The 22,163-nt window shown below is 29.1% G+C and overlaps 1 protein-coding gene across 1 annotated transcript; it reads left to right on the forward strand.

The window, feature by feature from the left end:
• Nucleotides 1–18,218: 18,218 nt before the first annotated feature.
• LOC143076943 (uncharacterized) lies at nucleotides 18,219–20,859 on the forward strand. The gene is made up of 5 exons (XM_076252840.1): nucleotides 18,219–18,340; nucleotides 18,632–18,736; nucleotides 19,209–19,304; nucleotides 19,734–19,829; nucleotides 20,752–20,859. Exons 1-5 carry the CDS (start codon nucleotides 18,311–18,313, stop codon nucleotides 20,857–20,859), a joined length of 435 nt encoding a protein of 144 aa, XP_076108955.1. The 5' UTR covers nucleotides 18,219–18,310.
• The last annotated feature ends 1,304 nt before the right edge of the window (nucleotides 20,860–22,163 follow it).

Here is a 22,163-nt window from a genome sequence, read left to right on the forward strand (position 1 = left end):
TAAGGACCAATCGGAATGGACAGAGATAACATAGTTTCCAGAACCCGGTATCATGTATATTTAGAATTAAAACCAATCGCTACGTTAATTGAGGGTGGTACTGAACACGGAAAATGTGAAATAAAAATCGCAAAAACGTAGCACGAAAAATAAAAATTGGGAAAAATGAAGCACGAGAAATTAAATCGTAAATATTCAGAAAAAAAGTACCAGCAGTTATTACTAAGACGTTCTTGAAGACCATGTAGACATTATTAATTACTGTTGTTAATATGGACATACAGACCTTGTGGTCATCTTTAACCGTCTGCTACTCACATCTGATTTGAAAAAAAAAATATTATCATGATGGACTTTATTACATGTATAGCAATTGCAGTTCGGACGAAATAGAGACAGTACACTTTAATTTTTGGCAGTGTCTGCGCGTACCCGCATGCGGGTACGAATAGTCAAATTGCCGTTCTAGTCTGCGCGTACCCACATCCGGTTTTCTAATAAAATGCCATTGGATCGAGTATAAAATGTGAAATATCTACGGAAATTATCGATAGAATGGGGAAGAACGAGTGAAAAGTATGAAAAATAATATTTTCAAATTGTATTTATTAAATAATGATACATAGAAATCATTGCAAAATTAAATGCACAATGATGGAAAATAGTCCCTGTAAAAGAAAAACATGATAGAAAGTAATACTATTATAAAATTTTAATGCAAATTTAAAGAATATTTTTTTTATAAATTAAAAATATACCCATATGATATTTTGAATTAATCTTTAAGTAAAATATAACACAGAAACTAAAATTTTGAAATATATAAAACTACTAAAATTAAAGCATGAGTTTATTAAAATTTAAATTTAAAGAAGCAAGTAATAATGAATAATGAAACGTGAACGTAGGCTGGCAACATTTGAAATGTGCAGCCCGGGGTTGAAATCTGTGCCAAAACAATCATATGTTACAAATCTTAATTAGTGACATGAATCTATTGTAATTGGTTTAAATTGATATTATAACTTGCTTCTTTAATTTTTATAAACTCCAGCTTTAATTTTAGTAGTTTTATTTTTCTTTTTTTTTCTTTTCAGGGACTGTACAGTTTAATTTTCCATCATTGTGCTTTTAATTTTAAATAATAAATATAATTTGAAAATATTATTTTTTCATATTCTTCACTCGTTCTACACGAAATTCCCATACTATCAATAATTTTCGTACATATTTCACGTTTCATTCCCGATTCGATGGCATTTTATTAGAAAACCGGATGTGGGTACGCGCAGCCTAGAACGGCAATTTGACTATTCGTACCCGCATGCGGGTGAGCGCAGACACTGCCTTAATTTTTTTAATAACTTTTTCAAACCAACTTGGATTTTCATCAAACTATGTAGCTATCTTACATATATATTAAGATTACTGAATCCCAGGTCACTTTATTTTTTGTTTTATTGCTGTCAAATTTTAGAATTAAATTAATCTAGGTAAAAAAAAGCTAGATTTTGCAGTTAGGACGGAAATAGAGACAGTACACTTTAATTTTTTTAATAACTTTTTCAAAACAACTTGGATTTTCATCAAACTATGTAGCTATCTTACATATATATTAGGATTACTGAATCCCAGGTCATTTTATTTTTTGTTGTATTGCTGTCAAATTCAAGAATTAATTTAATCGAGGTAAAAAAGTTAGAATTTGCAGTTCGGACGAAATAGAGACATTACACTTTAATTTTTTTAATAACTTTTTCAAATCAACATGGATTTTCATCAAACTATACAGCTATCTTACATATATATTAAGGTTACTGAATCCCAGGTCATTTTATTTTTTGTTGTATTGCTGTCAAATTCAAGAATTAATTCAATCTAGGTAAAAAAAAAGCTATAATTTGCAGTTCGGACGAAATAGAGATGGTACACTTTAATTTTTTTAATAACTTTTTCAAAACAACTTGGATTTTCATCAAACTATGTAGCTATCTTACATATATATTAGGCTTACTGAATCCCAGGTCATTTTATTTTTTGTTGTATTGCTGTCAAATTCAAGAATTAATTTAATCGAGGTAAAAAAAGTTAGAATTTGCAGTTCGGACGAAATAGAGACATTACACTTTAATTTTTTTAATAACTTTTTCAAAACAACTTGGATTTTCATCAAACTATGAAGCTATCTTACATATATATTAAGGTTACTGAATCCCAGGTCATTTTATTTTTTGTTGTATTGATGTCAAATTCAAGAATTAATTTAATCCAGGAAAAAAAAACAAGAATTTGCAGTTTGGACGAAATAGAGACAGTACACTTTAATTTTTTTAATAACTTTTTCAAAACAACTTGGATTTTCATCAAACTATGTAGCTATCTTACATATATATTAAGGTTACTGAATCCCAGGTCATTTTATTTTTTGTTTTATTGCTGTCAAATTCAAGAATTAAATTAATCTAGGTAAAAAAAGTTAGAATTTGCAGTTCAGACGAAATAGAGACAGTACACATTATTTTTTTTAATAACTTTTTCAAAACAACTTGGATTTTCATCAAACTATGTAGCTATCTTACATATATATTAAGGTTACTGAATCCCAGGTCATTTAATTTTTGTTGTATTGCTGTCAAATTCAAGAATTAATTTAATCTAGGAAAAAAAAACAAGAATTTGCAGTTTGGACGAAATAGAGTCAGTACACTTTAATTTTTTTAATAACTTTTTCAAAACAACTTGGATTTTCATCAAACTATGTAGCTATCTTACATATATATTAAGCTTACTGAATCCCAGGTCATTTTATTTTTTGTTTTATTGCTGTCATATTCAAGAATTAAATTAATCTAGGTAAAAAAAGTTAGAAATTGCAGTTCCGACGGAAATAGAGACAGTACACTTTAATTTTGTTTATTACTTTTTCAAAACAACTTGGATTTTCATCAAACTATGTAGCTATCTTACATATATATTAAGGTTAATGAATCTCAGGTCATTTAATTTTTGTTGTATTGCTGTCAAATTCAAGAATTAATTTAATCTAGGAAAAAAAAACAAGAATTTGCAGTTTGGACGAAATAGAGTCAGTACACTTTAATTTTTTTAATAACTTTTTCAAAACAACTTGGATTTTCATCAAACTATGTAGCTATCTTACATATATATTAAAGTTACTGAATCCCAGGTCATTTTATTTTTTGTTTTATTGCTGTCATATTCAAGAATTAAATTAATCTAGGTAAAAAAAGTTAGAATTTGCAGTTTGGACGAAATAGAGACAGTACACTTTAATTTTTTTAATAACTTTTTCAAAACAACTTGGATTTTCATCAAACTATGTAGCTATCTTACATATATATAAAGGTTACTGAATCCCAGGTCATTTTATTTTTTGTTGTATTGCTGTCAAATTCAAGAATTAATTTAATCTAGGGAAAAAAAACAAGAATTTGCAGTTTGGACGAAATAGAGTCAGTACACTTCAATTTTGTTTATTACTTTTTTCAAAACAACTTGGATTTTCATCAAACTATGTAGCTATCTTACATATATATTAAGGTTACTGAATCCCAGGTCATTTTATTTTTTGTTGTATTGATGTCAAATTCAAGAATTAATTTAATCTAGGAAAAAAAAAGTTAGAATTTGCAGTTTGGACGAAATAGAGACAGTACACTTTAATTTTTTTAATAACTTTTTCAAAACAACTTGGATTTTCATCAAACTATGTAGCTATCTTACATATATATTAAGGTGACTGAATCCCAGGTCATTTTATTTTTTGTTGTATTGCTGTCAAATTCAAGACTTAATTTAATCTAGGTAAAAAAAGTTAGAATTTGCAGTTTGGACGAAATAGAGACAGTACACTTTAATTTTTTTAATAACTTTTTCAAAACAACTTGGATTTTCATCAAACTATGTAGCTATCTTACATATATATTAAGGCTACTGAATCCCAGGTCATTTTATTTTTTGTTGTATTGATGTCAAATTCAAGAATTAATTTAATCTAGGAAAAAAAAAGTTAGAATTTGCAGTTTGGACGAAATAGAGACAGTACACTTTAATTTTTTTAATAACTTTTTCAAAACAACTTGGATTTTCATCAAACTATGTAGCTATCTTACATATATATTAAGGTTACTGAATCCCAGGTCATTTTATTTTTTGTTTTATTGCTGTCAAATTCAAGAATTAAATTAATCTAGGTAAAAAAAGTTAGAATTTGCAGTTTGGACAAAATAGAGACAGTACACATTATTTTTTTTAATAACTTTTTTAAAACAACTTGGATTTTCATCAAACTATGTAGCTATCTTAAATATATATTAAGGTTAATGAATCCCAGGTCATTTTATTTTTTGTTGTATTGCTGTCATATTCAAGAATTAATTTAATCTAGGAAAAAAACCCAAGAATTTGCAGTTTGGACGAAATAGAGTCAGTACACTTTAATTTTTTTAATAACTTTTTCAAAACAACTTGGATTTTCATCAAACTATGTAGCTATCTTACATATATATTAAGCTTACTGAATCCCAGGTCATTTTATTTTTTGTTTTATTGCTGTCATATTCAAGAATTAAATTAATCTAGGTAAAAAAAGTTAGAATTTGCAGTTCGGACGAAATAGAGACAGTACACATTATTTTTTTTAATAACTTTTTCAAAACAACTTGGATTTTCATCAAACTATGTAGCTATCTTACATATATATTAAGGTTACTGAATCCCAGGTCATTTTATTTTTTGTTGTATTGCTGTCAAATTCAAGACTTAATTTAATCTAGGTAAAAAAAGTTAGAATTTTCAGTTTGGACGAAATAGAGACAGTACACTTTAATTTTTTTAATAACTTTTTCAAAACAACTTGGATTTTCATCAAACTATGTAGCTATCTTACATATATATTAAGGCTACTGAATCCCAGGTCATTTTATTTTTTGTTGTATTGATGTCAAATTCAAGAATTAATTTAATCTAGGAAAAAAAAAGTTAGAATTTGCAGTTTGGACGAAATAGAGACAGTACACTTTAATTTTTTTAATAACTTTTTCAAAACAACTTGGATTTTCATCAAACTATGTAGCTATCTTACATATATATTAAGGTTACTGAATCCCAGGTCATTTTATTTTTTGTTTTATTGCTGTCAAATTCAAGAATTAAATTAATCTAGGTAAAAAAAGTTAGAATTTGCAGTTCGGACAAAATAGAGACAGTACACATTATTTTTTTTAATAACTTTTTCAAAACAACTTGGATTTTCATCCAACTATGTAGCTATCTTAAATATATATTAAGGTTAATGAATCCCAGGTCATTTTATTTTTTGTTGTATTGCTGTCATATTCAAGAATTAATTTAATCTAGGAAAAAAACCCAAGAATTTGCAGTTTGGACGAAATAGAGTCAGTACACTTTAATTTTTTTAATAACTTTTTCAAAACAACTTGGATTTTCATCAAACTATGTAGCTATCTTACATATATATTAAGGTTACTGAATCCCAGGTCATTTTATTTTTTGTTGTATTGATGTCAAATTCAAGAATTAATTTAATCTAGGAAAAAAAAAGTTAGAATTTGCAGTTTGGACGAAATAGAGACAGTACACTTTAATTTTTTTAATAACTTTTTCAAAACAACTTGGATTTTCATCAAACTATGTAGCTATCTTACATATATATTAAGGTTACTGAATCCCAGGTCATTTTATTTTTTGTTGTATTGCTGTCAAATTCAAGAATTAAATTAATCTAGGTAAAAAAAGTTAGAATTTGCAGTTCGGACAAAATAGAGACAGTACACATTATTTTTTTTAATAACTTTTTCAAAACATCTTGGATTTTCATCAAACTATGTAGCTATCTTACATATATATTAAGGTTAATGAATCCCAGGTCATTTTATTTTTTGTTGTATTGCTGTCAAATTCAAGAATTAATTTAATCTAGGAAAAAAAAACAAGAATTTGCAGTTTGGACGAAATAGAGTCTGTACACTTTAATTTTTTTAATAACTTTTTCAAAACAACTTGGATTTTCATCAAACTATGTAGCTATCTTACATATATATTAAGGTTACTGAATCCCAGGTCATTTTAATTTTTGTTTTATTGCTGTCATATTCAAGAATTAAATTAATCTAGGTAAAAAAAGTTAGAAATTGTAGTTCCGACGGAAATAGAGACAGTACACTTTAATTTTGTTTATTACTTTTTCAAAACAACTTGGATTTTCATCAAACTATGTAGCTATCTTACATATATATTAAGGTTACTGAATCCCAGGTCATTTTATTTTTTGTTGTATTGTTGTCAAATTCAAGACTTAATTTAATCTAGGTAAAAAAAGTTAGAATTTGCAGTTTGGACGAAATAGAGACAGTTCACTTTAATTTTTTTAATAACTTTTTCAAAACAACTTGGATTTTCATCAAACTATGTAGCTATCTTACATATATATTAAGGTTACTGAATCCCAGGTCATTTTATTTTTTGTTGTATTGATGTCAAATTCAAGAATTCATTTAATCTAGGAAAAAAAAAGTTAGAATTTGCAGTTTGGACGAAATAGAGACAGTACACTTTAATTTTTTTAATAACTTTTTCAAAACAACTTGGATTTTCATCAAACTATGTAGCTATCTTACATATATATTAAGGTTACTGAATCCCAGGTCATTTTAATTTTTGTTTTATTGCTGTCATATTCAAGAATTAAATTAATCTAGGTAAAAAAAGTTAGAAATTGCAGTTCCGACGGAAATAGAGACAGTACACTTTAATTTTGTTTATTACTTTTTCAAAACAACTTGGATTTTCATCAAACTATGTAGCTATCTTACATATATATTAAGGTTACTGAATCCCAGGTCATTTTATTTTTTGTTGTATTGCTGTGAAATTCAAGAATTAATTTAATCTAGGTAAAAAAAGTTAGAATTTGCAGTTCAGACGAAATAGAGACAGTACACTTTAATTTTTTTAATAACTTTTTCAAAACAACTTGGATTTTCATCAAACTATGTAGCTATCTTACATATACATTAAGGTTACTGAATCCCAGGTCATTTTATTTTTTGTTGTATTGCTGTCAAATTCAAGAAATAATTTAATCTAGGTAAAAAAAGTTAGAATTTGCAGTTCGGACAAAATAGAGACATTACACTTAAATTTTTTTAATAACTTTTTCAAAACAACTTGGAGTTTCATCAAACTATGTAGCTATCTTACATATATATTAAGCTTACTGAATCCCAGGTCATTTTATTTTTTGTTTTATTGCTGTCATATTCAAGAATTAAATTAATCTAGGTAAAAAAAGTTAGAAATTGCAGTTCCGACGGAAATAGAGACAGTACACTTTAATTTTGTTTATTACTTTTTCAAAACAACTTGGATTATCATCAAACTATGTAGCTATCTTACATATATATTAAGCTTACTGAATCGCAGGTCATTTTATTTTTTGTTGTATTGCTGTCAAATTCAAGAATTAATTTAATCTAGGAAAAAAAACAAGAATTTGCAGTTTGGACGAAATAGAGTCTGTACACTTTAATTTTTTTAATAACTTTTTCAAAACAACTTGGATTTTCATCAAACTATGTAGCTATCTTACATATATATTAAGGTTACTGAATCCCAGGTCATTTTAATTTTTGTTTTATTGCTGTCATATTCAAGAATTAAATTAATCTAGGTAAAAAAAGTTAGAAATTGCAGTTCCGACGGAAATAGAGACAGTACACTTTAATTTTGTCTATTACTTTTTCAAAACAACTTGGATTTTCATCAAACTATGTAGCTATCTTACATATATATTAAGGTTACTGAATCCCAGGTCATTTTATTTTTTGTTGTATTGTTGTCAAATTCAAGACTTAATTTAATCTAGGTAAAAAAAGTTAGAATTTGCAGTTCAGACGAAATAGAGACAGTACACTTTAATTTTGTTAATAACTTTTTCAAAACAACTTGGATTTTCATCAAACTATGTAGCTATCTTACATATATATTAAGGTTACTGAATCCCAGGTCATTTTATTTTTTGTTGTATTGATGTCAAATTCAAGAATTAATTTAATCAAGGAAAAAAAAAGTTAGAATTTGCAGTTTGGACGAAATAGAGACAGTACACTTTAATTTTTTTAATAACTTTTTCAAAACAACTTGGATTTTCATCAAACTATGTAACTATCTTAGATATATATTAAGGTTACTGAATCCCAGGTCATTTTAATTTTTGTTTTATTGCTGTCATATTCAAGAATTAAATTAATCTAGGTAAAAAAAGTTAGAAATTGCAGTTCCGACGGAAATAGAGACAGTACACTTTAATTTTGTTTATTACTTTTTCAAAACAACTTGGATTTTCATCAAACTATGTAGCTATCTTACATATATATTAAGGTTACTGAATCCCAGGTCATTTTATTTTTTGTTGTATTGATGTCAAATTCAAGAATTAATTTAATCTAGGAAAAAAAAAGTTAGAATTTGCAGTTTGGACGAAATAGAGACAGTACACTTTAATTTTTTTAATAACTTTTTCAAAACAACTTGGATTTTCATCAAACTATGTAGCTATCTTAGATATATATTAAGGTTACTGAATCCCAGGTCATTTTAATTTTTGTTTTATTGCTGTCATATTCAAGAATTAAATTAATCTAGGTAAAAAAAGTTAGAAATTGCAGTTCGGACGGAAATAGAGACAGTACACTTTAATTTTGTTTATTACTTTTTCAAAACAACTTGGATTTTCATCAAACTATGTAGCTATCTTACATATATATTAAGCTTACTGAATCCCAGGTCATTTTAATTTTTGTTTTATTGCTGTCATATTCAAGAATTAAATTAATCTAGGTAAAAAAAGTTAGAAATTGCAGTTCCGACGGAAATAGAGACAGTACACTTTAATTTTGTTTATTACTTTTTCAAAACAACTTGGATTTTCATCAAACTATGTAGCTATCTTACATATATATTAAGGTTACTGAATCCCAGGTCATTTTATTTTTTGTTGTATTGTTGTCAAATTCAAGACTTAATTTAATCTAGGTAAAAAAAGTTAGAATTTGCAGTTTGGAAGAAATAGAGACAGTACACTTTAATTTTTTTAATAACTTTTTCAAAACAACTTGGATTTTCATCAAACTATGTAGCTATCTTACATATATATTAAGGTTACTGAATCCCAGGTCATTTTATTTTTTGTTGTATTGATGTCAAATTCAAGAATTAATTTAATCTAGGAAAAAAAAAGTTAGAATTTGCAGTTTGGACGAAATAGAGACAGTACACTTTAATTTTTTTAATAACTTTTTCAAAACAACTTGGATTTTCATCAAACTATGTAGCTATCTTACATATATATTAAGGTTACTGAATCCCAGGTCATTTTATTTTTTGTTTTATTGCTGTCAAATTCAAGAATTAAATTAATCTAGGTAAAAAAAGTTAGAATTTGCAGTTCGGACGAAATAGAGACAGTACACATCATTTTTTTTAATAACATTTTTTAAAACAACTTCGATTTTCATCAAACTAGGTAGCTATCTTACATATATATTAAGGTTAATGAATCCCAGGTCATTTTATTTTTTGTTGTATTGCTGTCAAATTCAAGAATTAATTTAATCTAGGAAAAAAAAACAAGAATTTGCAGTTTGGACGAAATAGAGACAGTACACTTTAATTTTTTTAATAACTTTTTCAAAACAACTTGGATTTTCATCAAACTATGTAGCTATCTTACATATATATTAAGCTTACTGAATCCCAGGTCATTTTATTTTTTGTTTTATTGCTGTCATATTCAAGAATTAAATTAATCTAGGTAAAAAAAGTTAGAAATTGCAGTTCCGACGGAAATAGAGACAGTACACTTTAATTTTGTTTATTACTTTTTCAAAACAACTTGGATTTTCATCAAACTATGTAGCTATCTTACATATATATTAAGGTTACTGAATCCCAGGTCATTTTATTTTTTGTTGTATTGCTGTGAAATTCAAGAATTAATTTAATCTAGGTAAAAAAAGTTAGAATTTGCAGTTCAGACGAAATAGAGACAGTACACTTTAATTTTTTTAATAACTTTTTCAAAACAACTTGGATTTTCATCAAACTATGTAGCTATCTTACATATACATTAAGGTTACTGAATCCCAGGTCATTTTATTTTTTGTTGTATTGCTGTCAAATTCAAGAAATAATTTAATCTAGGTAAAAAAAAGTTAGAATTTGCAGTTCGGACAAAATAGAGACATTACACTTAAATTTTTTTAATAACTTTTTCAAAACAACTTGGATTTTCATCAAACTATGTAGCTATCTTACATATATATTAAGCTTACTGAATCCCAGGTCATTTTATTTTTTGTTGTATTGCTGTCAAATTTTAGAAAAAGATACTTCCCTGAACCTAACCCTAACACTTAACCTTGACCCCAACCTAAAACCCTGACAAAAAAAAATTATAGTACAACATTTCCTTCAGAGAGGTTGGAAAGTCCGGCAGTACACTTGAGTAAAACCAATAAGTTTCTATCCTCTCTATTGCATTTTTATCTTTTCAGAACAGTTCACATTAAGAAAATATCTCTACTCGAATCCATTATACACCTGTTTGAAGATTGAAATGAAAAGCACTTTTAATACTTTGTATGCATGCGCAGTCACAAAAACGACAAATATTCGCAGAGTTGAAATTGGCACCTCACTTACCCTTGTCAAAGTGATTCCCTGAACCTAACTCTTACATTGAACCATGACCCTAACCTAAAACCCCGACTTAAAAAAAAAATACAAATACAAAAAAGAAGATCTGGTATGATTGCCAATGAGACAGCTATCCACAAAGGAATGAAATGACACACTCATGAACAACTGTAAGTAACCGTACGGCCTTCAACAATGAGCAAAACACATGCCGCATAGTCAGCTATAAAACGCTCCAATAAGACAATGTGAAACAATTCTAAGGAAAAACGGTTTCTTCAGAGTGGTCTGAAAAGTGCGGCCGTACACTGCAGTGATACCAATAAGGATCCACCCTCTAAATCGCCTTTTAGTCTTTTCGGAACAGTTTACTTTCAGGAAATATCTCTCTTCAAATCCATTTTATACCTGTTAGAAGATTGAAGTCTGAGGCACTCTTCATTCTTTGTACTTAGATATATTTTTGGAAATTTCTGACGCATGCGCAGTCCAAGAAAAAGGCAGACATGCACAGAAATTAAACAGGACACCTAACTAACAGTCGTCAAGACAACTTCCCTCGTCAAAGTTACTTTCCTAAACCTAGCCCTAAGACTTAACCTTGACTCTAACCTAAAACCGTGACAAAAAGACAAAAAAATATATACTACAAACGTTTCTTCAGAGAGGTCGGAAAGTGCGGCCGTACACTTTTGTAAAACCAATAAGTTTCCATCCTCTATATCGCCTTTTCGTCTTTTCGGAACAGTTAACTTTAAGAAAATATCTCTATTCGAATCCATTCTACACCTGATTGAAGGTTGAATTCAAAGGCACTTTTCATACTCTGTACTTTGAAATATTTTTTGTCCGAATTGCAAATCCTAGCTTTTTTATACCAAGATAACTTAATTCTTAAATTTTACAGCAATACAACAAAAAACTCAATGACATGGGATTCAGTAAGCTTAATATATATCTAAGATACCTACATAGTTTGATGAAAATTCAAGTTGATTTGAAAAAGTTATTAAAAAAATTAAAGTGTACTATCTCTATTTTATCCGAATTGCAAATCCTAGCTTTTTTTATACCAAGAAAACTTTAATTCTTAAATTTTACAGCAATACAACAAATAACGAATTGACATGGGATTCAGTAAGCTTAATATTTATGTAAGATAGTTGCATAGTTTGATGAACATCCAAGTTGATTTGAAAAAGTTATTAAAAAAATTAAAGTGTACTATGTCCATTTTGTTCGAACTGAAAATTCTAGCTTTTTTGACCCAGAGTAATTTAATTTTTAAATTTTACAGCAATACAACAAAAAACTAAATTACATGGAATTCAGTAAGCTTAATAAATATCTAAGATACCTACATAGTTTGATGAAAATCCAAGTTGATTTGAAAAAGTTATTAAAAAATTTAAAGTGTACTATCTCTATTTTGTCCGAATTGCAAATCCTAGCTTTTTTATACCAAGATAACTTAATTCTTAAATTTTACAGCAATACAACAAATAACTAATTGACATGGGATTCAATAAGCTTAATATATATGTAAGATAGCTGCATAGTTTGATGAACATCCAAGTTGATTTGAAAAAGTTAATAAAAAAATTAAAGTGTACTATCTCTATTTTCTCCGAATTGCAAATCCTAGATTTTTTTTATACCAAGATAACTTTAAATTCTTAAATTTTACAGCAATACAACAAATAACTAATTGACATGGGATTCAGTAAGCTTAATATATATGTAAGATAGCTGCAAAGTTTGAAGAACATCCAAGTTGATTTGAAAAAGTTATCAAAAAAATTAAAGTGTACTATCTCTATTTTGTTCGAACTGCAAATTCTAGCTTTTTTGACCTAGATTAATTTAATTTTTAAATTTTACAGCAATACAACAAAAACCTCAATGACATGGGATTCAGTAAGCTTAATATATATCTAAGATACCTACATAGTTTAATGAAAATTCAAGTTGATTTGAAAAAGTTATTAAAAAATTTAAAGTGTACTATCTCTATTTTGTCCGAATTGCAAATCCTAGCTTTTTTATACCAAGATAACTTTAATTCTTAAATTTTACAGCAATACAACAAATAACTAATTGACATGGGATTCAGTAAGCTTAATATATATGTAAGATAGCTGCAAAGTTTGAAGAACATCCAAGTTGATTTGAAAAAGTTATCAAAAAAATTAAAGTGTACTATCTCTATTTTGTTCGAACTGCAAATTCTAGCTTTTTTGACCTAGATTAATTTAATTTTTAAATTTTACAGCAATACAACAAAAAACTCAATGACATGGGATTCAGTAAGCTTAATATATATCAAAGATACCTACATAGTTTGATGAAAATTCAAGTTGATTTGAAAAAGTTATTAAAAAATTTAAAGTGTACTATCTCTATTTTGTCCGAATTGCAAATCCTAGCTTTTTTATACCAAGATAACTTTAATTCTTAAATTTTACAGCAATACAACAAATAACAAATTGACATGGGATTCAGTAAGCTTAATATTTATGTAAGATAGTTGCATAGTTTGATGAACATCCAAGTTGATTTGAAAAAGTTATCAAAAAAATTAAAGTGTACTATCTCTATTTTGTTCGAACTGCAAATTCTAGCTTTTTTGACCTAGATTAATTCAATTTTTAAATTTTACAGCAATACAACAAAAAACTCAATGACATGGGATTCAGTAAGCTTAATATATATCTAAGATACCTACATAGTTTGATGAAAATTCAAGTTGATTTGAAAAAGTTATTAAAAATTTAAAGTGTACTATCTCTATTTTGTCCGAATTGCAAATCCTAGCTTTTTTATACCAAGATAACTTTTTAATTCTTAAATTTTACAGCAATACAACAAATAACGAATTGACATGGGATTCAGTAAGCTTAATATTTATGTAAGATAGTTGCATAGTTTGATGAACATCCAAGTTGATTTGAAAAAGTTATTAAAAAATTTAAAGTGTACTATCTCTATTTTGTCCGAATTGCAAATCCTAGCTTTTTTATACCAAGATAACTTTAATTCTTAAATTTTACAGCAATACAACAAATAACGAATTGACATGGGATTCAGTAAGCTTAATATTTATGTAAGATAGTTGCATAGTTTGATGAACATCCAAGTTGATTTGAAAAAGTTATTCAAAAAATTAAAGTGTACTATGTCCATTTTGTTCGAACTGCAAATTCTAGCTTTTTTGACCTAGATTAATTCAATTTTTAAATTTTACAGCAATACAACAAAAAACTAAATGACATGGAATTCAGTAAGCTTAATAAATATCTAAGATACCTACATAGTTTGATGAAAATCCAAGTTGATTTGAAAAAGTTATTAAAAAATTTAAAGTGTACTATCTCTATTTTGTCCTAATTGCAAATCCTAGCTTTTTTATACCAAGATAACTTTAAATTCTTAAATTTTACAGCAATACAACAAATAACTAATTGACATGGGATTCAGTAAGCTTAATATATATATAGGATAGCCGCATAGTTTGAAGAACATCCAAGTTGTTTGAAAAAGTTATTAAAAAAATTAAAGTGTACTATGTCCATTTTGTTCAAACTGCAAATTCTAGCTTTTTTGACCTAGAGTAATTTAATTTTTAAATTTTTCAGCAATACAACAAAAAACTAAATGACATGGGATTCAGTAAGCTTAATATATATCTAAGATACCTACATAGTTTGATGAAAATTCAAGTTGATTTGAAAAAGTTATTAAAAATTTAAAGTGTACTATCTCTATTTTGTCGGAATTGCAAATCCTAGCTTTTTTATACCAAGATAACTTTAATTCTTAAATTTTACAGCAATACAACAAATAACTAATTGACATGGGATTCAGTAAGCTTAATATATATGTAAGATAGCTGCAAAGTTTGAAGAACATCCAAGTTGATTTGAAAAAGTTATCAAAAAAATTAAAGTGTACTATCTCTATTTTGTTCAGTTTGTTTCACCCTCAGCTGCCACTATATGTAATGCTAAAATTGAAAGAAAAAAATTGTTTTTGACTTGTCGCGAAAAAAATAGATTGTTTTTCGCCATTGGCGAAAAAAAAAATTGTCCAGAAAAAAAAACCATGCCCCCCCCCAGAAAATCAAATGGTTGCTGCCTTATTGACATAATTTAGAATGAAAAAATAACATTTTATAAAAAGGAATATATAGAGCAACAATTAAAATAAAGAAATGAATAAATAGATTAATGAATAACTTGATAAATAAAGAAAAGAAAGAATTTTAAAAATTCGGAACGCCTATATGTGCAATAAATTTATATAGTACTTAATGCATAAGACACGTAATGTAAGTTGACCTTTTTGCGGTGTATGACAAGATTCAAATAACATACGTCCATTTATGTTAGGGTACTCTTTGTAACAGTAAGTCAATTGATATATGTTCTTACATTGCAAGCAAAACAGTTTTTATTGCGTGTGTTGAGTATTTACTGCTTAATATTTCTTATTCTGCATAAGCCAATTGACCTCTCGAAGGAGTATTTGAATATCTAAAAGATGGATGATTTGTATCAATAAAGAGTGTTGAAGTTTGTCATACACTGTGCGAAGAAATTTTTTTGTTAATCTTCATAGAATCCAGGGGACATTGTCGTCCCGAACCAGCTGATCGTCCCGATTACGATTGTCGTCCCGAACCAGCTGGTCGTCCCGATTACGATTGTCGTCCCGAAAAAGATGATCGTCCAGCATCTGCGGGACGATGACTTATGCTTCCGTACGATAATTGTCACATAAAAAGGAAAATTTTAAAAAAGTCTTCAGTATAAGTTTGTCAAGCACAAAGATAAGGTCAGTTTTATTTATATATGTTCTTGTCCAATTATGTTAGGGTAAACTTTGAAATAGCAAGCCAGTTGCAATTGCATATGTTATACACTGTAAGAAAGACAGTTTACATTGCGTGTCTTCTTTCTAAACTATACCATATTTCGTATTGTATATAGGCCAATTGCCGTCTCGAACAATTATTTGCCCATCACAGTAGATTGTGTTTCAATAAAGCGTGTTGAGGTTTGTCACTGTCCGAAGATAATTTTTTGATGCATTACTTATTCACTCATCTGACATTGCGTGTCTTATTTACAAACTACTTTTTATTTCTATTGTACATAGACCAATCGTCATTTTTTGGTATAAATCCTTAATTAATATTGGGGATAACACAGTTATTTAAAAGTGTTAAGGTTTGGCAAACACTCCCAGCACATCAGTTTTTGTTCCATTACTTGAGATCACATATTAAGCATCCGGGAGGACATTGTCGTCCCGACCAAAATTGTCGTCCCGAAAAGTTGATCGATCCGTATCTGCGGGACGACGATTTATGCTTCCGCGCGAAAATTGTCACATATATAAAGACAAATTTCAAAAAGATATCAAAAAGAGGCTTTTCATGCACTTTAAGAAGGTCAGTTTTTATATTTACTTTCGTCCATTAATATTCGGGGTTACAAAGTCAATTTAATGTTTTCTTCCACCACTAGAGGGACAATTGACATTGTGTTTCTTATTGATCAATTACTTTTTATTTTTAATGTGCATAGACCAATTGGCGTCTTAAACTAGTGATGTATAAACCATTTCGTCCATTAATAGTTGGGGTAACACAGTCTCAATTTAAAGTGTTAAGGTTTGGCAAACCCTTCCCACACATCAGTTTTGTTCCATTACTTGATCACATATTTAGATTCCCGGAAGGACATTGTCGTCCCGACAGCAATTGTCGTCCCTTCAAAAATTTAATGTTGTCTTCCATCATGATAGGTACAATTGACATTGCGTGTCTTATTGATCAATTACTTTTTATTTATTATTGTATAAATCATTTCGTCCATTAATATTTGGGGTAACACAGTCAATTCAAAGTGTTAAGGTTTGGCAAACACTCCCAGCGCATCAGTTTTTGTTCCATTACTTGAGATCACATATTAAGCATCCGGGAGGACATTGTCGTCCCGACCAAAATTGTCGTCCCGAAAAGTTGATCGAGCCGTATCTGCGGGACGACGATTTATGCTTCCGCGCGAAAATTGTCACACATATAAAGACAAATTGCAAAAAGATATCAAAAAGAGGCTTTTCATACACTTTCAGAAGGTCAGTTTTTCTATTTACTTTTGTCCATTAATATTCGGGGTTACAAAGTCTTTAATGTTTTCTTCCACCACTAGAGGGACAATTGACATTGTGTGTCTTATTGATCAATTACTTTTTATTTTTAATGTGCATAGACCAATTGGCGTCTTAAACTAGTGTTGTTTTCGTCCATTAATATTTGGGGTTACAAAGTAAATTTAATGTTTTCTTCCACCACTAGACGGACAATTGACATTGCGTGTCTTATTGATCAATTACTTTTTATTTTTAATGTACATAGACCAATTGTCGTCTTAAACTAGTGTTGTATAAATCATTTCGTCCATTAATATTTGGGGTAACACAGTCAATTTAAAGTGTTAAGGTTTAGCAAACACTCCCAGCACATCAGTTTTTGTTCCATTACTTGAGATCACATATTAAGCATCCGGGAGGACATTGTCGTCCCAACCAAAATTGTCGTCCCGAAAAGTTGATCGAGCCGTATCTGCGGGACGACGATTTGATTCCGCGCGAAAAATGTCACATATATAAAAAAGTGTTAAGGTTTTGCAAACACTTCCCACACATCAGTTTTGTTCCATTACTTTATCGCATTGAGCAGTTTAACGACGATGACTTATTATTATAATAACAGTAAACAGTATGGAGTCATACAAAACATTAGACTTATTATTTTTGAAAGACTCACAAACACAAATTTAGGCACTTTTCGGTTAGTAAATATTATTTGTCAAACAAATTCACATACATAATTTGGCATATCAAAATTCCGCTCTTTACTTGGCTGCTTGTGTACCAGGACAACTTTGCTGCTGTTCACTGCAGTTTGCTCGACCTTCCTTTCCTCCTTTTTCCACTTCTGGTGGCTCCGTGTTTATTATTTATTTATTTATTTTTACGTATTTTTTAGTATTTTTTTGTGTCTTATATAGAAAAATAATTTTCTGTATTATGTTACTTTGTTTATCTTTATATTCTCTTGTTTTCTTTATTTATTAACTTATTCATCAATTTGTTAATTCATTTACTTTAATTTTTACCCTGTTATTTATATTAACTTTTTTGTCATTCTAAATTATATCAATTACCATTTGATTGAAGTTAAATTATTCAGTGCCCAAAAAATGCGCAAGGTATGGCCGATCATGCAAGGGCTTATAGCCAGTCAAAGTCTTTTAAAACTTCCATTGGTTGTTGTCTACAGTATAGGTTTATAAACTAGTTGTTTATAAACTATTGTATATACTTAATACCGTAATTTTGAAAGAGTAAATATTTCCTTTTTTCCCCTCAGATGCATGTTTGTCCCCAATGTTTTACGGTTTATGCAAGCTCAGGAAGCTTGTCGAAGCATGTTAGAAGCATACATTTCCTCATCAAGTATCTTTGTGACGTGTGTGGAAAGGTGTATAGACGGACAGATTCCTTGATGGTTCACAAAAAGAAGTTTCATCCTGAGGTATAGGAATATCATATGTTTAATAGATAAACATTATTATTTAATGTCCTGACAATGTTTTAAGCAAGGATAATTTCAAATATAACACAAAGTGTTTTCTTTCATTCCAATTTCTTTCATATCGTCTAACACTAGTTCACAATGTAAAGGATCCTTAGTTTACACAGAACAGCAAGCTACAAAGGACCACAACAATGCTATCCAAATCAAACCATCCGTTAATATAATATATGCTATGTCATAAGTTTACATCAAGACGTATTTTGACACACGTCTTCTCTTGTTTTATAGTCATTCGGGCAGGAAGCACAGCAGACAACATACACCTGCGACACGTGTCAACAAGTGTTCAAACGGAAAAAGCAGTTACGAGACCATCTATCAAGAAGTCATCAGGTAACAATATCATAAGCGCCGTTTTGAACAAATCATGCACACACTGTTACATATGGATATAGTTATTACTAATTGATAAATGACTATATGAAGGATAGTTGTCTCATTGGCAATCATACCACATCTTTTTTTTTTTTTATATATGAGAGTTTAATGTAATATATATGCTATGTCGTAGTAATGACTCCGAATTCACTATTAATTTGAAGAAAACAGCAGTTATGTTTTCCTTTCATTTTCAAGGGTGAAACGACAAAAAAGGACTAGTATAAAGCAATCAAAACCAACTTTGCTTTGTCATAAAATAACTCGTGGACGGTTTTGACAGATATCTATTTTGATTATTAAAATAAATCATGTACAAATTGTTACATTTTAACATTTGGATACATTTATCACTAATTGATTAAACACTATATAAGAGGTATACTCAAATATATGCTGTATTATAGTAACTTTTTTTCAACTACAGGCTGCAGTTTCAACATGGTCTCCATCAGCACGAACACCAACACCTCAGCAAGCAACAGTAATTACATCAGCATCATTTGTATCATCAACTGAAACAGTTAAGTAACATTGTATAACAACTTAGCATACTTATGGTGTGTTAATCTGTATTTTGGTTATCAGTCCAACTTTCTGCTCAAGATATACGTAGATCATATCATATCAATAGAATGATACAAGATTCACTATTACTTTCGTCCAAAAAAACAACGAAAAACATAAGTTTTTCTTTAAATTCTCAGAATGAAACGATCAAAATAACAATTGAAAAACTAATTCCACCAACCGTGTGCTATAATATATGCTTTGTCATGAATTAATAATATCTGGACGGATTTTGACAGACATCTTTTCTTTATTAAAAACAAATCATGCACACACTGTTACATTTCAACATCTGGATACAGTTATCACTAATTGATTAAAAACTACATAAGAGGTCTAATCGAATATATGCTGTATCATAGTAATTTTTTTTCACACACAGGCTGCAATTCTATCACTGTCTCCATCAGCACGAACACCAAAACCTCAGCAAGCAACAGTTATTCCATCAGCATCATTTGTATCATCAACTGAAACAGTTAAGTAACATTGTATAACAACTTAGCATACTTATGGTTTGTTAAAAAAGAGGGACGAAAGATACCAAAGGGACAGTCAAACTCATAAATCTAAAACAAACTGACAACGCCATGGCTACAAATGAAAAAGACAAACAGACAAACAATAGTACACATGACACAACATAGAAAACTAAAGAAAAAACAACACGAACCCCACCAAAAACTAGGGGTGATCTCAGGTGCTCCCAAAGGGTAAGCAGATCCTGCTCCACATGTGGCACCCGTCTGTTTGATAGGTTTTTTGGTTATCTGTCCATCTTTCTGTTCAAGATATACTTAGATCATATCATATCAGTAGAATGATACAAGATTCACTATAACTGTTGCCAAAAAAAAAAAACAAAAAAAAAACATCAGTTTTTCATTTAATTCCAAGAATGAATCGAGTAAAATAACAATTTCAAAACTAATTGAAACCAACAGTGTGCTATTTTATAAACTTGTATGCTTTGTCATGAATTAATATCTGGACGAATGATAGACATTTTTGTTTTATTAAAACAAATCATGCACACACTGTTACATTTCAACATCTGGAGACAATTATCACTAATTGATTATTAATTGAATATATGCTGTATCAAAGTAACTTTTTTTCACATACAGGCTGCAATTCTATCATTGTCTCCGTCAGCACGAACACCAATACCTCAGCAAGCAACAGTTATTTCATCAGCATCATTTGTATCATCAACTGAAACAGTTAAGTAACATTGTTTAACATTTTATGGTTTGCTAATCTGTATGATAAATAATTTGTTACCAGTCCAAATGTATATACAATATATACTCAGTCTATTAACAATGCCACAATATTCACAATTAATTTCAAAAGAAAAAAAAAACAACATCAGTTATTTCTTTTCCTTAATTTTTCAGAGTGAAATGTCAAAAACTGTCGACCAACTGCTAGACAGCTGGTTTGAGGTAGACGAGATTGATGTGAAAGAGGAGGTGGCGCGTCTCGAGGAACTTATACGCTGTTAAAAAGGTTATTTATACAAGTCACTTTCTTATTTTCTTGCATATCAAACCTTTTAAACTATTGTGTTTCACTATTGATTGCTTTGAACGAATATATGTTAAATCTAATAAGATGCAAATATAAATTTTTTACATTATCAATTGTTAAACTGAAAAAAGGACGCCTTTAAAACATGTGCCGCCTGGTAGGAATTCGTTTCTTCTAATTCATCAGTAGTTAGCACCATTTAAAAATAGCCATTATAGTACATTGCCATATTAGAAAGGTTAAGTGTTTGTTTCATTTTATCTTTTTCAGGTATCAAACTGGATCCAAACGTGTGACAAATGGAGAATAAATAAAATGTATAAAATGTATATAAATGGTAGAAAAAGAAATAAAATATATAAGCCATTTATTGTAGCAGGCAGTAGATTTATTTTGTCGGCTCAATTAAATTGTTTATATTTCTGTTTGCTACCTTCACCATAAATATTTGCATTACAGTGTGCCATTGACTACAATGTTCAAATAGATGAAGAATAGAATCGACTAGTAAACTGTTCCCATGTGAAGGTACATTGTGTACCAGTTAGACACTTGAATGCTTTCATATACCAGTAGAAAGACAATTGCCTTAGTTTATACAGACCGCAAAATGACTATTGGAAACGCAATTCAAACCAACCGTGTTATATAATATAGACGGATTTTGACACGTCTATTCTTGTTGTAAAGTTGATTGGGCAGGAAGCAGACAACAAACATTTGCAACACATGACAACAAGTGTTTATGCGGAGAAAGCAGTATATTAATTGTAAACAAAGTTATACGTATACCAAATAAATCTTTTTCAATTCACTTCATTTTCAGATGCTATAAGAAAGAAACGTTTCGGACAAGATATCATTTTGTGCTTAACAACACATCATTCTTTTTGCAGTACTAAACTTTTAAGAGAGCACTATCAAAACAGAAAAGACAGAAACTTAACGGATGGTAAGTATTTTAAGACATTACGTGTCTTATTGATTAAGTACTAAATAATTTTATTGTACACAATTTATAGCCGTTTCGAACGATTATTTGTTAAAAATGGCCTTAGGCCTTAGGTCTGCTCTATGGTCTGGTTGTTGTCGCTTTGACACATTTCCCATTGCCTTTCACGAAAACAAACGACACAACTGAAACACACACAGAAACGATAAAACAATGGCCATTTTCCTGACTTGGTACAGGACATTTTTAAAGATACAAAGTTGTACAGAACTGAAGATCAAAAGTTGAAAAAGGTTGTGTTTTTATGCTTGGGGTAAGAATATTATT

Source organism: Mytilus galloprovincialis, chromosome 5, assembly GCF_965363235.1.
Source record: "Mytilus galloprovincialis chromosome 5, xbMytGall1.hap1.1, whole genome shotgun sequence".
In the NCBI taxonomy this organism is placed as follows: Eukaryota; Metazoa; Mollusca; class Bivalvia; order Mytilida; family Mytilidae; genus Mytilus; species Mytilus galloprovincialis.